The 17,513-nt window shown below is 38.7% G+C and overlaps 3 protein-coding genes across 3 annotated transcripts in view; all 3 read left to right on the top strand.

The window, feature by feature from the left end:
• Positions 1 to 1,316: 1,316 nt before the first annotated feature.
• LOC149960272 (lipid storage droplets surface-binding protein 2-like) lies at positions 1,317 to 15,948 on the top strand. Its single transcript, XM_090166641.1, has 5 exons — positions 1,317 to 1,341; positions 14,509 to 14,820; positions 14,878 to 15,342; positions 15,410 to 15,736; positions 15,816 to 15,948. Exons 2-5 carry the CDS (start codon positions 14,527 to 14,529, stop codon positions 15,873 to 15,875), a joined length of 1,146 nt encoding a protein of 381 aa, XP_090022767.1. The 5' UTR covers positions 1,317 to 1,341; positions 14,509 to 14,526; the 3' UTR covers positions 15,876 to 15,948.
• Positions 1,520 to 3,254, top strand: LOC149960273 (uncharacterized). Its single transcript, XM_090165273.1, has 3 exons — positions 1,520 to 1,675; positions 2,130 to 2,594; positions 2,654 to 3,254. The coding sequence occupies exons 1-3, from the start codon at positions 1,520 to 1,522 to the stop codon at positions 3,068 to 3,070; spliced, it is 1,038 nt and encodes a 345-aa protein (XP_090021399.1). The 3' UTR covers positions 3,071 to 3,254.
• LOC149960270 (lipid storage droplets surface-binding protein 2-like) overlaps positions 14,322 to 17,513 on the top strand; it is a 36,812-nt gene continuing 33,620 nt past the window's right edge. The window contains exon 1 of the mRNA XM_090166640.1: positions 14,322 to 14,364. The gene's annotated coding sequence lies outside the window, so the exon portion shown is untranslated. The remainder of the gene's footprint in view (positions 14,365 to 17,513) is intronic.

Raw genomic sequence — 17,513 nt, 5'->3', positions numbered from 1 at the left:
TTGATTTGGTAGAGGGAAGCGAATTACTTGTGGTTTAGGTCTGGTTTAACTTCAACCAAGTTTCTGATTCACTGGGGATGATATCCACTCTGTTCGGAAGCGCATAGACGCTTTATCTGACCTGGGAACGGTCAAGGACTTTGTCCTAAGCTCGTTTAAATGTTTTAATTACCAAACTGTGATTTTTTATTTAATTCTTATTTTATATCGCTGTAATATTTCAAAACGGTTTTTATATTAATTAGACATTTACTCTTTGTAACCCGGTTAAATAGATCTGTCACATATAAATAAAAATTCCAACTGAAGTCACAAGGTGTTAACAGCAAAAAAACTATCCTGCCGCTAGAGGATGCTTAAAATTGAGCAGGCTAGCGCATAGATCGCCCGATCTCCCTCACCACGCCGTGAACAATCACTGACTGAGCGAACTAATCGGCGCTCACAGGGAGATTGCTCAGAAAAATAAAATAATCTGGCGTGAGCTTTCGCTCAATTGATCAACCAAATTAGAAAATTCTTAACATTCATTTTTCGAAGCTGTTCACAATATTTGCCCACCTCTGTTACAAAGCCTTAACCTCGGAATATAATCATCCCGACGACACTTACATCTAGGAGCAACACACAAGGAGAACGCAACCCGTCAATCATCGTGCATTTTCTTGTGTACACTTTTCATGGTCAGACATTTTAGTGCCTTCTGCCGTCGGAAGGGAAAAATTCGGAAATTTTCTTCCCCCCCCCCCCGCCCGTAAAACGTTCAGCACAAAGGTTCGTCCAAAACAATTTGTACACAACACTGCGTTAGCGTGTTTAAAGGCTAGCTGCGTTCTCATTGTCTTGCTCCTAGCTTACATCCTCGACACTCATGCAAAAATAGAGTCGAATGAAATACTGGAAATAAAATACAAACCGAATTAAATTATTATACGAAACATAAAAATCATAGCTGATAAATCGGATGGTGGGGTGTTAAAAAAACGCTTGGTTTAACCTTTTTGTTTTGACTAAATAAAAAAGTCTTTTCAATATAGGCTTCGCAATGCCTATTTTAGGTGACAGCTTTTGGCTATTCAACGTGATTTAGTTATCTCTATTCGCGTCAAAAAGTATTTTTATACTTAAATTACTCACTCTTTTACACTTTGATAAAAAGGATACTCGGGAAATGATGTAAAGGTCCGCCCTTCATTCCAAGCGCTCCACTTCTGATTGGTTGAACCCGAAAACTTCGATAATCAAATACGTATAAAATCATTTGTCTCGGGTACTCGGAATCCCAGTGTATTTTATTCCCTGCGTTTGAAGTAGTTTTCAAGAGTCGTTTCAGGATATTTTGTTAGACGTTATTACTTAATTTGTGAATTAAAGTTAATTTGTGTAATTGTCAGTTACCAAATAATATAAGTGCAGACCAGGTGGGAAATATTTATTTTAACGTGTCATCTATTGTAAGAATAATTTTACTATTGACGTGTTTTCCTTTTACTTGAACAGTAACAGTAACGCAAGTGAAATGGCTGAAGTTGAAGCAGTTAAAAGTCAATTCTTAATCAGGCTATCTAGCCTGCCAGTTGTTCATTCCGCCTTGGATTATGCCACCCATACTTACGGGAGAGTTAAGGTAATCAATCCCGTCCTTAACTTTGCTAATGAAAAAGTTCAACCCATTGTAAGGAAATTTGAACGTAAAATATATATCTCGGTGATGGTTTAGCAATAATAAAGTCTCAGAGGCCTACATAGGGTAATTGGAGCCCAGTTAAGAATTATCAAAACAGCGCCCCATATTTACAAAACATTTAGTTCGGATATTTTAAAGATGGGAGAGTTTTTGGCTGGCACCCGGTTAAAAATTTTCAAAATGTTATCCCCTGAACCCGGGTCGGTACGCTTCTGAAGGTCTTGTAAAGTTAGTGGATAATGTATCATTAGTTTCCAAATATACATTTTATAGGTGTTTACGCGAACGTTCACCAATCTCCTGAACGTTGCAGACGTTCGCGTAAACGCCTAGAAATGGGTTTGCTGAATCTGTATTGACTACGAGACCTACTGACATAGTACAACAATACCAGATATTCTTATTACTGCAGTTCTTATTAAATTCGCTTCTCAAATTTAAGGTTGTACAAGATACCAAGAACTTATACGCCAACACGATCCAAACTAGTGTTGACAAATACAACAATTACAAGTCTTATGGAGTTGACAAAGTAAATACTGTAAAACGGTTTGGACTTGATATTACCGCTGGTCTCTTTCAATCTCTATATGGGAAAATCCTGGTGGATTCAGTCAACGGCGCTCTCTCCCTCGCTGAGGATTGCGTTGACCATATTTTACCACCCTCGGACGAAGGTGATGTGGATGATGCTAAGAAGAATCAAGTTCTGGAAAGAGTCACTAGCTTGACCAACAGAATTACACGTCGTGTTTACAGGCATGCCCAACAGAAAGCCCAAAACATCAAACAAGTTACCACGGACTCCATCCGGCATTATGGGTCAAATGAGGTCATAACTAATGCTTATACAAACGTTACTTGCTTATGGGAGGAATTGAATAAGGATTATAATTCAAATTATCTGGTAACAATTATCAATCAATAAAACCGAAGTGTTGCTAATGTAATCCTTTTAATTTGTAGACCTTAAACCATCAAATCATGAACTCTGCCAGATTTGCCACTAAACAACTCGTATCAGCCTTTGTCACTGCGAAGACTACGATACACCACATTCCATCTCGAGTTAATGACAGCATCACCACCGTTTACAACTACTCGTCCACCATACCATCTCACCTCAATAATGGTTTATCAACACTATACAATTTATCCACCAGCGCAGTCACGTATATTAATGGCTTAAACCCTCAAGAAATGGTCACAGCAGCTGTTCAACTGAAGGACAGGTTTGACTTTGAAGAACGCGTCACTTTTCTGGTTCAAACAATCGCCCGATACCCAGCTATCCGATGGCTTGTAAGTTCAAATTTGGCCTTATCTAGCATAATTCACCTGTGTGGGGATTTGGTGCATGACGAATTGGATTCTCACTACTAGGTTCACCAGGTTTACTCACGTCCTTCTCGCGAACAAGCGGAGACTGAACAACCTGAATAGAGCCATGCTTCTTTAACTTAAATAGTTCGTTTTTTAAATTCATTGTTCTTAGAACTTGTATGTGTAAGACAAAATTTACCATGTTTACTTTATTGAAGGTTTGAATAAATTCTACTTAACTCTATGCGTGTTTCTAAATTTTATTTCTTTAACGATTAGTTACCATTACTTCATAATTCCTGCGTGTTGATCCTGCACAATATTTATGGGCTTTGCGCTACTCTTCTTGCCGACAGTAAAAACTTGAAAAAGGTCATCTCAACATATAACCCCCCATTTCCTAACGAGGGATCTTTCAGGCTCGTACCCTTAAAATTGATTCGTTTCCAAAGACCTATGGAGCTAAGACTTTTAAAATGAGCTTAATGGTCCACACGGGCCACACTGGCGTTTGTCATTGGAACAAGTGGTGTAAATAAATATAAAATAACATAAATTTATATTAAAACGTAAATTGGAGTTGAATTTACAATCACTTCATCTTGGCTTTTAGTTCAATGTGTTGTTACTATAAATTTATCCATACCTGGGCTTACAACGACTTCATTAATCTTATGCGAGTCGATAGCGAAACTAAAATGGTGGATTTGGCGTTATTCTTATTTCCTTAAGGCGGCGGTTTTCGCAATATGATGAAGCAGAGTTAGCCACAGCCAACTTAGATCCACTGCTACTCGCACTAGAAGGCCCCCCCAACTTTATTTTCTTCCCGATTTACGCGGGAAAATTCCGCTTGAGCGAAGCAGATCTCGAGACGGCCGTGGCCGGGACAACCTTTCTAATGTTATCCTACGGGGAAAATCTTTCGAAACAGTCCCACTTTTAGGAACCTTTTCCGTTATCTTTACAATTTTATTCAACGCTGAGATTTTAATATGATTTGAAGTAAGGTTTTAGCTTTATTTTAAGACTATGTTTGTAATTTTTTGATCTTTGGTTCGCGTACAATCTTCTTTTGAAATCGACCTAAATTTTAAGGCGAGGAATTGACTCCGTATCGAAAATTAGCCTCGGGTCATCTTGCGCGGCGCGAGATTTCAAAATGTAAAACTAAGAACACAAAATAAAATATCTGATAATACAACTTGGGTACTATTTTTACTTTAGCTAATATGTTATTACTTAAATTTTTACGTTTGTTATTATTAAACTGTTCAAAACATTATTTAAAATGGTTAAAGTTTGCTGTGTAACAATTTGGAAGTCGACGAATAGGAAAAACGTCGCTGGGTTATTGTTCCACGAATTTCCAAGTGATCCTATTTTATGCAATGAATGGTTTAAAGCCATTGCCAGAAAAGATTTCGAACCGAATGTTCAGCCAGACAGCCTCACACCAATCTTAGGATTACCTGAAATAGAAAAGGTATTCTTCCCCGAAGAAGAGTATGAATCTTCTAAAGCCATACCTGATAACATCCTGTCATTGTTGGATCAACCCAATAAGTTACCCGAAAACCGCCCTGTTTCTATTAAACAAGCAACAAAAGGCATATCTTGGAGGTATGATTCTTTGTTACTGTGAAAAAGATGCAGTTTTTGAAATGTGCAGTTTCTATCGAATCAGTACTCCATCATCGGACTCATCACTAGATCTGATTGTGGTAATCTAAAGTATCCAAGCGGAGAATTGGTTGAAATACTGGAAACTATTGAAAATTTGGTTGAAGCCGCATTACCATACTTGCCAACATCGGGGATCCTACTTAAGGTCAAGTCTCTGATACAACCTAAGCTAATACAGTGTCTTGTATTAATTTGTGATTGTAACAATCAACAACACACTGAGAAATTGTATAAAACCATTATGAATCGCTTAGTTCCTCCTCTTCTGGACAATTTGATACTCAATATTTCTTAAAAATTTTGAAAAGTTAAACACCTACAATACAAATCAGTTAGTCAAAAAGTTTTGAAACTTTAAATTTGATGCTATATTTCACGTGAAATTTGTTACAAGAAATTAAATTCAATATGTAAAACTATGAAATTTAATATAAGACAAGTTATTAAAATATAATACAGAGTTTGAAATACTTACTATTTATGTTTAGTTTTCAATCAGGCGCGCAAGATGACGCCGAGGCTTATTTTCGATACGGAGTCAATTCCTCGCCTTAAAATTTTGGTCGATTTTAAAAGAAGATTGTACGAGAACCAAAGATCGGAAAATTACAAACATAGTCTTAAAATAAAGTTAAATCCTTACTTCAAATCATATTACAATCTCAGCGTTGAGAAAAATTGCAAAGATAACGGAAAAGGTTCTTAAAAGTGGGACTGTTTCGAAAAATTTTCCCCGTAGGATATGTAACCCTTCCGGTTCATTTTCCCTCGCATACTTATTTTTTTATTTTTTTGTGTTTTATTTACTTTTGCTATTACATTATTCCCTCCACTCTTTAAGTATTCGTAAAGCCCCATATGTCAAATTTCTTAGAATTCCGAGCTCTATTTAATGAAACTAATCACCGTTTTAAATATAAATTTAATTTAATGATAAACTAAAAACTTAAATAACTTTTGAACCATACATACAAAATAAATATAGTTTATAAATCTGATAGAACTTAATGAACCCCCACTATAAAATATAAAATTGAGATAATTAATTAAACAGGGTACTTAATATAAATTATAAAACTAAATCCCTGCCTTTAGCAATACAAAAATTAGAGCCCTTGGACATATGGAGATAATTGGTGTCTTTTTCCTCGTTTATTATCGTAGTACAATACTTTCCGAGCCGTCTCCACCCGCATTTTTCTCAGAAACTTTGCCGAACTAAACAAGTAATATTCCCTCAACTCACAGCGATCCCATGGAACCTTTGTCATGTTAGCGGGCCTTTAGCCCACTATCAGGTAACCCGAATCTAACAAAAAGCGCACGTTTTCCAAGGCCAGGCCATAGGTCAAAAGTGTGCCTGAACATTTTCGCTTGACAACAAAATAAATATAACCTCGTGATTTCCTGGCATCTTCTCCCCCACAAACACTGAGACACCCCGCAATCACGCGGAACCAACCCCAAGGGACCTTTCGCGGGTCGGACAAAGTCATATATCCCATGACAGGACACGAGTCTTGGGTGCACCAATGACCCAAATAAAATGGGAGGTCACCAATCACTTTTTATTTTTAACTCCACCCTAAAATCATCGGAACAAAACCAAGAGACAGAGCCCCAAGGAGACAGAACTGGACAGAGCTCGGCTTGTGCCAGAACTGGACAGAATTCTGATTCTGGAGAGAACTCAACTGGTACCAGGAAGGAAGGAAGTCCGCCTTCATTACCCGGATAACTCTGTTTCCCAGGCGAGAGAAAGACCATGTCGAGATAAATATAGAATAATGCGCGATGAAGTCGCGCTTAGACATTAATTAACCCTCAATGCAGCCGTCATGACCGAAACAACCCTCACTGACTGCCTAGATGACCTACATCCAGGACATTCCGACCGGAAGAGTATAAGCCGAGCAGTAATGAATCTGGGAAACGTAATGCCCTCAACACCCTCGAATCACCTGTTGATCACCCAAAATCTAGACGTTCCGAGAGAAGAAAACCAGATGACCGAGACCGATTCCCTCGCCTAACCAGATGTTTTAGACTGAAACCCGAAGTACCTACGCCGCTTCTAAGAATTTCGTCGTCGTCATCCGGACATCCCTACCGTAATCCGGGAATCCGTGCCGTAAGCGAGACAGTTTGGAACTGTCACCGCGAAACAAGAAGTCCCCCGTCGAGTCCCTCCGAGAAAACGCGTAATCCGGAAGCTCCCGTAACCCGGAATCCCGTAATATAATAATGTTTTAATTCAGGATAAAAAAAAGCTGTACACTTATTGGGCCCTGATACGCGATACAAAAGATATTATAACGCACGAAACAAAAGAAACTATTTACATTAATATTAAATGATATAATGATAGGGCCAGGAAAACGAAAAAGAAAAAAAAACAGAATTTCACAAAAAAAAAGATACATATGAAGCGACAGTAATAAAATAAAAAAAGGCTAATAGTAAGTAATGCTGAAATGAACAACAGTTCAGCCCCAGTTTTTATATGTATCTAATCGACACTTGAATGCCGATGCGGAGGATTTGGTCTTATCGGCAGCCGGGAGATCATTCCAAAATTTAACAACCCGTTGAGTGAAGAAAACCCGCCTAGCTACCCCGTTGCACCACTTTTTACGGATTGTGGGAGCCTTTCGGCCCTCCCACTTGATGTCGAAGAAGTCAACTGCTGTAACATCATACAGGCCATAAATTATTTTGAAGGTGTCAACTAAGTCGGCGCGAAGACGTCTGTCCTTAAGGGACAGAAGACCCAACCTTTTTAATCTTTCATCATATGGTAAGGTTCTGAACTCTGAAACTAGCTACGTGGCCTTTCTTTGCACCCTTTCCAGCTTCTCAATGTCTTTGACCAGGTGGGGGGACCAAATGCTGGAACAGTAGTCTAAGTGAGGGCGAATGTAGACACTGTACAGGATTTTGAAAGATTTGACACTAAAATGAGAGAATGATCTCCGCAGCATATATAAAGCCCTTGCACCGCGCGCAGAAGCGGCTTTGCTATGGGTATCCCCGAACATATGGCCGGAAAGCATGACCCCAAGGTCCCGAACCACAGCATGCGCCTCTATCGCTTTACCCCCCAAACTGTACTGATAGCGAGGGTTATTGGCCCCGCAATGGAGAACAACCGATTTAGTAGTATTGAAGCTCATACCATTCGAGGAGACCCAATGGGCCAAAGCATCAATGTCCCGTTGGAGGGATAGCGAATCAGTCGGTGAAGCTATTTTATGACCAATCTTATTGTCATCGGCAAAGAATTTGAGAAAAGACTCCTTGATTACCAGAGGAAGGTCATTATTAAATATAACAAAAAGAGTTGGGCCTAACACAGATCCCTGAGGTACCCCACTGGTCACCTCACACCATTCCGAACAGACCCCACGCAGGACCACTCGCTGCGTTCGACCACTCAAAAAATCCGCGATCCAATTGACAATCTAAGGTGGAACCCCTAAATACTCAAGTTTCCGAATAAGCAGAGAATGCGGGACCGTATCGAAAGCCTTGCGTAGGTCCAGATAGACCAAGTCAACGGAATGCCCTAAATCTAAGCACGTAGTGACTTCCTCAAGGGTTGAGAGGAGGTTCGTAAAACACGAACGTCTTAAGAGAAACCCATGTTGGTCTCTTGAGAAGAAAGATCGGCTAGTAAGGAACGCCACCAAGGAATCGCGTACGCTGGTCTCCAGTTCCTTACACGGCAGACAGGTTAGACTTATACCCCTAAAAGTGTCAACCGCGTTGGAGTTAGGAAGTTTTTGATCGCGGTAACATTAGCCCGCTTCCATAAAAGTGGAAGACGACCAGACGAAATAGAGGAATTGAAAATGGCTAATAGAGGGGAAGCTAAGATGGCTGAACCCTCTGAAAGTAATCGCGGATGAAGGTCATCAGGCCCTTGGGATTTAAAAGTGGGCAGTCGCTTTAAATATCGTCGGACTGTGGAATACGATAGGCCAAAGTCTAGGGGACTGAAAACAAAATCAGAGGGCTCAGAACGGTCAAAACCAGCGAAAAAGTCACCCAGATATACCGCCTCCAAATCGGGCTCGCTGGTGAACACGGAGCTAAAGAAATCGTTAAGCGCCGATACCACCTCAACCGGATCGCGGATTAATACCCCCGCAGATTTCTCCCCCACCATCAGGGAGGCTTTGGGGTTAAGAGAACGGGAAACATGCGAGTAGAGCGCCTTGGGGTTGGTAGGGATTTCATCAATTAAACGGGCTTCGTACTTATATTTCGCGGAACGAATGTGTTTAGTAAGTAAGTTACGTTTACTCGCAAATGCATGTCTGTTGTCAGTAGAAGGTGACGCTCTGAATACACGAAAGGCAGAACGTTTGTCTCGAATTAGGTGCTCGGTTTCCTTGGACCACCAGGGTTCCCTCAACAGACCCGAACGCTTAGTGGGTTTAATGGAGATCAAGGGCACCGACACATCCCTGGCTTCAGTAACGTAAAGGAGAAGGATATCAAGCATTTCGTCTAAGGTAGGGGCGAAGAGCAGCCACGAATCAAGTGATAAGTAGAAATTTATCATAATCCCCCCCCCCCCCTTGTACAGTACCCAGTGTCGAAATACGAAATAGCCGGTGAAAACGTAGACAATTATTTTTGGAAAGAAGGCTTAATCCCTGGCAATTGTTCGAGAAAAGGGTTTAAAACAGCCCCCCTCGAGGTTGAGAGTTCATTCTGCTTCTTGAATTTATACAGTTTGGATTATATTTTTTCGTTCGCATTGTACCCTCGTTGTAGCCATTTTGTTTTGCTTTATTTTTAGTTAACCGTGCCATTGTTTTAATGTTGAATCTCAAAGTGAAGTATCTTAATTGTAGTGTTTATTATTTAGTGTGTGTTTATGAAAAAGATAAAATAACCATAATAGAGATGGCCTAACCATCACGAGTGTCAAGTAAAAGTATCCCCTCAGTTCCCATCGCAATTTTGTTCATTTTTGAATTTTAGTGTTAAATAAAGATTTTGTGATTGATTAACGACAAAGGGTCTCCATTCTGAATTCGAATCTCCCCCATTTTTCTTTTATTTCTTTTCCCCGTATGTAACCCCCTCTCTCAGATTTAATTCACGCCACGAAAGGCCACGACTCGCATTTTGCCGCCATCTTCCCCCGCCTTGGTGAATTAATATCTTTGAGCAAGGGCTAGGAATATTTCTGTCAGTTAAATATCACATGACGAAGTCTTAAATTCCTAAACACGTTACAGATAACATTAGAAGGTTTGTCCCGGCTTTCAGTTCGTCAAGCGGAATTTTCCCGCGTAAATCGGCTTTTCCTTATACGCTCGTTAACATGGGAGGAAAATAAAGCTGGGGGGCCTTCTAATGCGAGTAGCAGTGGATCTAAGTTGGCCGTGAGTTAGCAGACGCTATTTTAACAGGATTGCCATGCATTTTTCGTTCCGAATCAGTGTGAGAAATAAGGCACTATCACAGGCCAATCGCCAGTTTAAAAATTAAATGCTAGAGGTGTTAGTGGCCCTGTTGACCACTTATTTAATTCACAAGTTTTTCTCTTCAAGATTTCAGTTCATTTAAAAAAATTATATATTAATCCCTAAAATTGTTTGGTCTTTGCTTCTATGCTGTGTGCTTGGCCTTGTGTCAATTGGGTGTATGTGTGAGTGACTGAGTGTCGTAAGTCTGTCTACTCTACACTCTATTTGACCATAAATGATGAAAGCGTGATTTTGAAGGTCAAAAAATGGTAAGTGGCCAGTGGCCAGATTTTTAATTAAACTACCTAAACTCTACTGGCCACAGGTCCAGTTTAAAAAAATTCGAAAGTATATGGCAGCCTGGTTTTCCAGCGAATTATTAACAGGATTGCAATCAGTGACATTCAATGTGAGAAATAAGGCACTATCACAGTCCAATCGCCAGTTTAAAAATTAGCTGGGCCAGATTAAAAAATAATTGCTTGGGGTGTTAGTGGCCCTGGTGACCACTTAATTAATTCAAAGATTTTTCCCTTCAAGATTTAATTCTATAAAAAAATTCTATATTAATCCCTAAAATTGTTGGGTCTTTGCTTCTATGTTATGTGCAGCGTGCTTGGCCTTGTGTCAATTGTGTGTATGGGTGGGTGACTGGGTGTCGTGAGTCTGTCTACTCTACAATCAGTATAGAAGAAGCGAATTTAGCTGTTAGCAAAAAGAAATATAAACAGTCACTCTCTCAGTAGGCTTGTTCGGGTCAAGAATAGATAATTTGACCATAAATTATGAAAGCCTGATTTTGAAGGTTAAAAATGGTGGCCATTTTTTTAATTAAACTACCTAGGCTCTGCTGGCCACAGGTCCAGTTTAAAAAAATCCTTATTTCTCACCCTGATTGCAATACATGGTGTATAGACTACAGTACTACGGGAAATTAACCTTTGTTGGTGTAGTCCAATCGATATTTGTACTTGATTACGTGCCATATTATAGTTTCTGCTACTGCAAAAACTTTCAACTTTAAATGGTGGAAGTGATACAAATATAGTAAAGCGAGATACACGAAACTAAATAATATAGTTTGGGCAGTTGGACTTAGCTAAATATAATATGTGAATAGGATATTTTTAATTGATTTTGTTTACTTACTTTGAAATTTTTCTAGGGGTACATTGATATTTTTAAGGGGGCATTCTCAGATTTTATGAGGAGGCCTCATCGCTGGCTACGGGCCTGGTTACATTGTACATCATGACACAGCCATAGTTAAATTATACTTAATGGCACAGCACCTATTGATCCTAGAGACCTCATTCCTGATACGATTTTTTTCATGCCTTTTGCGTAAATAAAATGAAGTAAGGTCAGGTGAATAAATATGTTATGATAGTCAAATGTTTACGTTTAGAGACCACCCAAAAATGACGTAACGCAATATGAGGGATGTGGCTGCCGAATGTGACATAAAATTTTATAGTTTTTTGTTTTAACCTAAATAATCAAATATTTCAAGTTTTATTCGGATTTCATTATTTATTTTTGTAGTTCAAAATATAATTTAAAATTTTCTATTGATAAAATGATAAGTAAATGATTTATTTTTCTAATACATTTTATAATTCTAAGGTGTAAGGAATTAAGGTGCTATGATATTGGAGGGTAGGTTTGAGTATTTGTTATGTTATAAAGACACTAACCACTCGGCCATGCAAATCTAATCGCGGTGTAATTATATAGTTACCTGTTTAGGTTTATATTCATGCACGTAACTCGCCCTAAAGGCCGTACGGTTTTTGATTTTTTTTAAATGAAATAAAGGGTTTTATAAAAAAAAATATATACCAAGAACAGAATAGAGAATATATATCATATTCTTAGTTGCCCAAACGACTAGATAATGGTTCCAAAAATTACGCAAATTATAGCATTGATAGGGTTTCCTCTTAATAAAAAGAATGTCGTTACGTGAGTGTCGTCCCATGCGTATAATTAATGGCAGTAAAATATTCCAAAAAGTAACGGAAGTAAATTATAAACAATCGTAAACAAACATTAGCGGATTCGAACCCAGCATATGCCTTTAGAAAGTGTGAGTGTTGCGCATTCCTGACCACACGGCTACACCAACCCGACTGTTAAGAAAATTTAATTTATATTGTTATATTAAACAAGACGTACGACGGTCAGAATACACACAATCCTTCTAATGTGTTAAGTTTGTTTGAGCTGTTCACAGCAACCTGCAACGCCGGTATCACAACCAATATATATCCACGGCCACACATAATTGTATTTACACTTATTTGTTACTTTTAGTCATACTTTGAAAGCATCGAAGATTCCTACGATCGGTGTCTTTCTTATTTTTTACTTAGATCACACTTATTTGTTACTTGTGGTCATACGTTGCAAGCATCGCGTACCGCTCCGATAAGTGTCAGACTTATTTGTTACTTCAGGTCATACGTTGTAAGCATCGCGTATTTCTCCGATAAGTGTCACAATTCTTTGTTACTTTTGGTCATATTAGAACGGCCTCCGGTAAGTTTCACACTTAATAGTTACTTCAGGTCATACGTTGTAAGCATCGCGTATTACTCCGATAAGTGTCACACTTATTTGTTACTTTGGGTCATATTAGAACGGCCTTGAAAAATGCCAGAGATAAATTCGCGTATAGTCTCTATAACCACGCGTATTTCCAATGTTGGAAGTTGAGGGGGTCCGTATACGCTGCCCAAAAAACCTTACTTTGAATTAAAATTAAGCAACGTAATTGCAATTCTATGTGCTATGGAAACCACAGCTATTCAAAAATATAACTTTCATGAAAATCGGACTTAAATTAAGGAACATTATGTCGACTTTCAGGCGGAAATATAAAACCACGAACATTGGGGTCCCGTAATTAACCCCGAAAACTATACTTAAATTTAATATTTACTGATATAACCGAAGTTGTAGTTCCACTGAATCCTAACCTATCCAATTATATTTTTTCAACGTTACTTGACTTAATTTTTAACAAAATATCAACCACACAAAGCCCAACTACCGAAAACGGTAAATCGGGCAATGCCCAACTTATTGAGCTTCGATTTGAAAATTTTATGAAAGGCTATCAATGGTAATGTATGTACATTCGAACGAGATATCATTGACACTTCTAGTTATAACCGTTGAAGAGGTATGCGTGACACGGCGCCATCGGCGGCATCGGCGGCAACGGCTACACTGTACGTTAGACTAATACGCAAAAATCCTTAGGATTGTGTGTAAAAACCGTCCAAGACTTCGATACATCACATTAACTCGCTTGGTTTAACTTGAGCTTAAGTCGGCCATTTTATTTTTAGGGATTGAATGTTCGTGGGCAACGAAATTAAAACAAGAGGTCCAATTAATAATGCTAATTTATTTGGAGGTGGTAGTAGTTTCACCATCTGTTCCTTTTTAAATAGAATAATAATATTTAAAATTCGTTTTCTAAGTCTTAATTTCAATGAAAATGGGTATAATTATCAAAATAAGTTAAAGTACACTCAAAAGAGAGTCATTGTAAAATTTAAACTTTAGCACGCGAACCATTTTTAAGTTACAGGTGGGCAAAAAAATAGTAGCGTCACAGTCATTTTCCCATACATCACCTTAAAAAAATATTTTTTATCTCTGATGCAAATTGTATCGTTACCGAGGAAAAAATAATCCCAAAGACACTTACATCATCGACACTTGGCCAAAAATAGAGTAAAATAAAATACTGGTAATAAAATATAAACAAAAGTAAATTAATATACGAATCATAAAAATTGCAGTTAATAAAGTGAGGGGTGGTTAAAAATCGCTTGTTATAATCTTTTTCTTTTGATTTAATAGAAAAAGTATTTTTCAATATAGGCCTCGCAAATGTCTATTTTAGGTGACAGCTTTTGGCAACTCAACGTGATTTATTTATCTCTATACGCGTCACAAAGTATTTTTTATACCTAAATTACACACTTTTTTACACATTGATCCGAAAAATACTGAGGAAATCAAGTCCAAGGACTCCACTTCTGATTGGCTGAAGCCGATAACTTCGATAAGGAAATACGTATAAAATCATTTGTCTCGGGTAATCTGAATCACAGTGCGATTTGTTCATTACGTTATAGGTATATCTCCAGATTCGATTCAGGACATTGTGTAAGACACTATTTCTTAATTTTAGAGTGATAGGTTATGTGAATTGCCCTGGGTAATTGTTGCTAACAAAAGAATCTAAGTGCAGACAAAGCGGCTAATATTTTGTAAGTATAATTTACTCATGACTCGTCTTTCTTTTACTAGAACGGTGACGCAAATAAAATGGCCGAAGTTGAAGCAGTGAAAAGTCAGTTCTTAGTTAGGCTATCAAGCCTGCCAGTTGTGCATTCCGCCTTGGATTATGCCACCCATACTTACGGGAGAGTTAAAAAAGTTAATCCCGTCATTAACTTTACTCTTTCAACTGCCGAGAAGTCTGTGCTCTTTGCTAATGAAAAAGCGCAACCTATTGTAAGAAAATTCGGACGTCAAATCTCTCTCGCTGATGGTTTGGCATTAAAAGGTCTTGAGAAGTTGGAGGAGAAAGTTCCTCTAATCACGAAACCAACTGACATGGTAAAGTAATTCATATGTTTCATTAATCACAGTTCTAATTGGCCTCTCAAATTTAAGGTTCTACAAGATACCCAGAATTTGTACACCAATACGATCGGAACCGGTGTTGACCAATACTACAATTACAAATCTTACGGTATTGACAAAGTAAATACGGTAAAACAGTATGGAGTTGCCGCTGTTCTCTTGCAATCTCAATATGGGACAATCCTGGTGGATTCAGTCAATGGAGCTCTCTCCCTCGCTGAGGATTGCGTTAACCGTATCCTACCACCCTTGGACGAAGGTGATGTGGATGATGCCAAGAAGAATCAAGTTCTGGAAAGAGTCACTGGCCTGACCAACAGAATTACTCGTCGCATTTACAGGCATGCCCAACAGAAAGCCCAAAACATAAAACAAGTTACAACAGACACCATCCGGCATTATGGGTCAAATGAGGTCACAACTAATGCTTATACAAACGCTACTTGGTTATGGGAGGAATTGAATAAGGAAGCTGAAACATCTAATGATAATCCGGTTTTACTGATTACTAATTTTTAATAGGTAATCTGAAGTGTTGCTAATGTATTATATTTATTACAAGATCTTAAACGACCGAATCATGAACTCTGCCAGATTTGCCACCAAACAACTCGTATCAGCCTTTATCACTGCGAAGACTACGATACTCGTCATTCCATCTCGAGTTCATGACAGAATAACCGCCGCTCACAGTTTCTCAGCCACCATACCATCTCACCTCAATAATGGTTTATCAACACTATACAACTTATCCATCAGCGCAATCACGTATATTAACCCTCAAGAAATGGTAACAGCCGCTGTTCAACTAAAGGACAGGTTTAACTTTGAGGCACGCGTCACTTTTCTGGTCCAAATAATCGCCCAATACCCAGCTGTCCAATGGCTTGTAAGTTGATAATTGTCCTTATTTTGTATGATTAACCTCCTGGCGATAAGGTGCATGACCAATTGGGTTCCTTTACTAGGTTCACCAGGTTTACCCACATCCTTCTCACGAACAAGCAGAGGCAGAGCAACTTGAATAGAACTATGCTTCTTTAATTAACTTAAACCGTTTTAGTTTCTCAATTCATTTTTGTTAAAACGTTTGCATTTTTAGAAAAAAAAATATGTTTATTATTATTGGTAATATGAATAAACTTTTCCCACTCTATGCCTGAAATTTGGCTCTTAAGTGCTTTAAATTATCACATTACTTTCCCTAAGCTTATAAATAATAATTAAGGAACATGGGTGAAAACCTGAACCCAAAACTAATTTTACAAGGACGTAAAAATTGACTTTCCCCTGTCAGAAAGAGGAAAAACAAAATTAAAATGGAATCGTTTTACATTTAAGATGTTTGATGAAGTGTCCTCCTGATCAGCATTGGGCGCGCTTTGAGCTCTAAAGAGTGCGAGAACCTTTGATCCCGAACAAAAAAAAAGAGGCACGCGAGCTCCACTCTCGGGCAAAAAAAAATGAGAAGAGCGGGAGCGCGAGCTCCTCTCTTGGACAAAAAAAGGGAAGTGCGAGCGTGAGCTCCAGTCTCAGACCATAAAGAGCGCGAGCGCTGCCGTCCTGCTCAATATTTTCCATGAGCTTGGAAAATTCGGTTTTTTCCCATCTCTGTTCTGGATGAGTAAAACTAAGAACGAAAGTTTTCAACTTCGTTGAAAAGCAAAACAGCGTAGAGCACTCGACGAATAACCGCTGGATTACAACGAAATGTGACCTACTTTAACCAGGCAGCCCTATTTATAGAGATTTTATGACGACTGTAGAGAAACGTGTGATCCGTGTAGAAGGTGTTTTACTACACTAACCCCCGTCCTTGACCACCCCTTCATTTATAGTTGAAGTCTAAGCCAAAACAGAGTTGGCATCAACCTATCGCGGCGGTCGAAAATCCGACACAAACTCCAGGTCAATAAAACCTTTCGGGAGGGGGATAATTGGAGTGTCTCCGCTTTTCTTCCAAATGCCCGAATTCAATCGGCTCTCTCAAATCACTTTTATGTCAAAGTGCACAAAGAGGCGCTTTCGTGCCTGAAATTCATTGTCGGATTGCAAATGGAAAGAAGGAATTAAATTTCTTAAAAATGCATTTATACCCACGCATGGCTGCACCCGTAAAAGCACAGAAATAATAGTTAAATAAATTAAAAAGCGGTATTTTGGAGGTAAGAAATTAAGAGATTAAATTGTTTACTCCAAAGATTTACCGATTAAATGCTAGTGTATAACGATTCGCGATCTTTCTTAGGATGCTGCGTGGGATACGGACGACGCAACTTAAGTTCAAGGAGGAGCAGCGTAAAAACGCCGAACACGCTGCCGACTAAGAGCAACAAACACAAGGAGAACGCAGCTAGCCTATAAACACACTAACGCAATGTTGTGTACAAATTTCATTGGACAAGCCTTTACGCTGAACGTTTTACGGAAAGGGGGAAGACAATTTCCGAATTTTCCCCTTCCGACGGCAGCAGGTACTAAAGCGTCTAACCATTGAAAAATGTACACAATGAAATGCACGACTTCTGACGGGTAGCGTTCTCCTTGTGTGGGGTGCTGTGTTTGTTGCTCCTAGCTGCCGATAAACCTTTCGTTAATATAAAGATTCTTTTATCATTATTGAATTTTAAAATATAAATTTGACTGAAATGCAACATTATATTCAG

This window comes from Leiobunum rupestre, chromosome 2 (assembly GCF_980474605.1).
Source record: "Leiobunum rupestre chromosome 2, qqLeiRupe1.1.hap1, whole genome shotgun sequence".
In the NCBI taxonomy this organism is placed as follows: Eukaryota; Metazoa; Arthropoda; class Arachnida; order Opiliones; family Sclerosomatidae; genus Leiobunum; species Leiobunum rupestre.
This window is presented reverse-complemented; position numbering and strand designations above follow the sequence as displayed.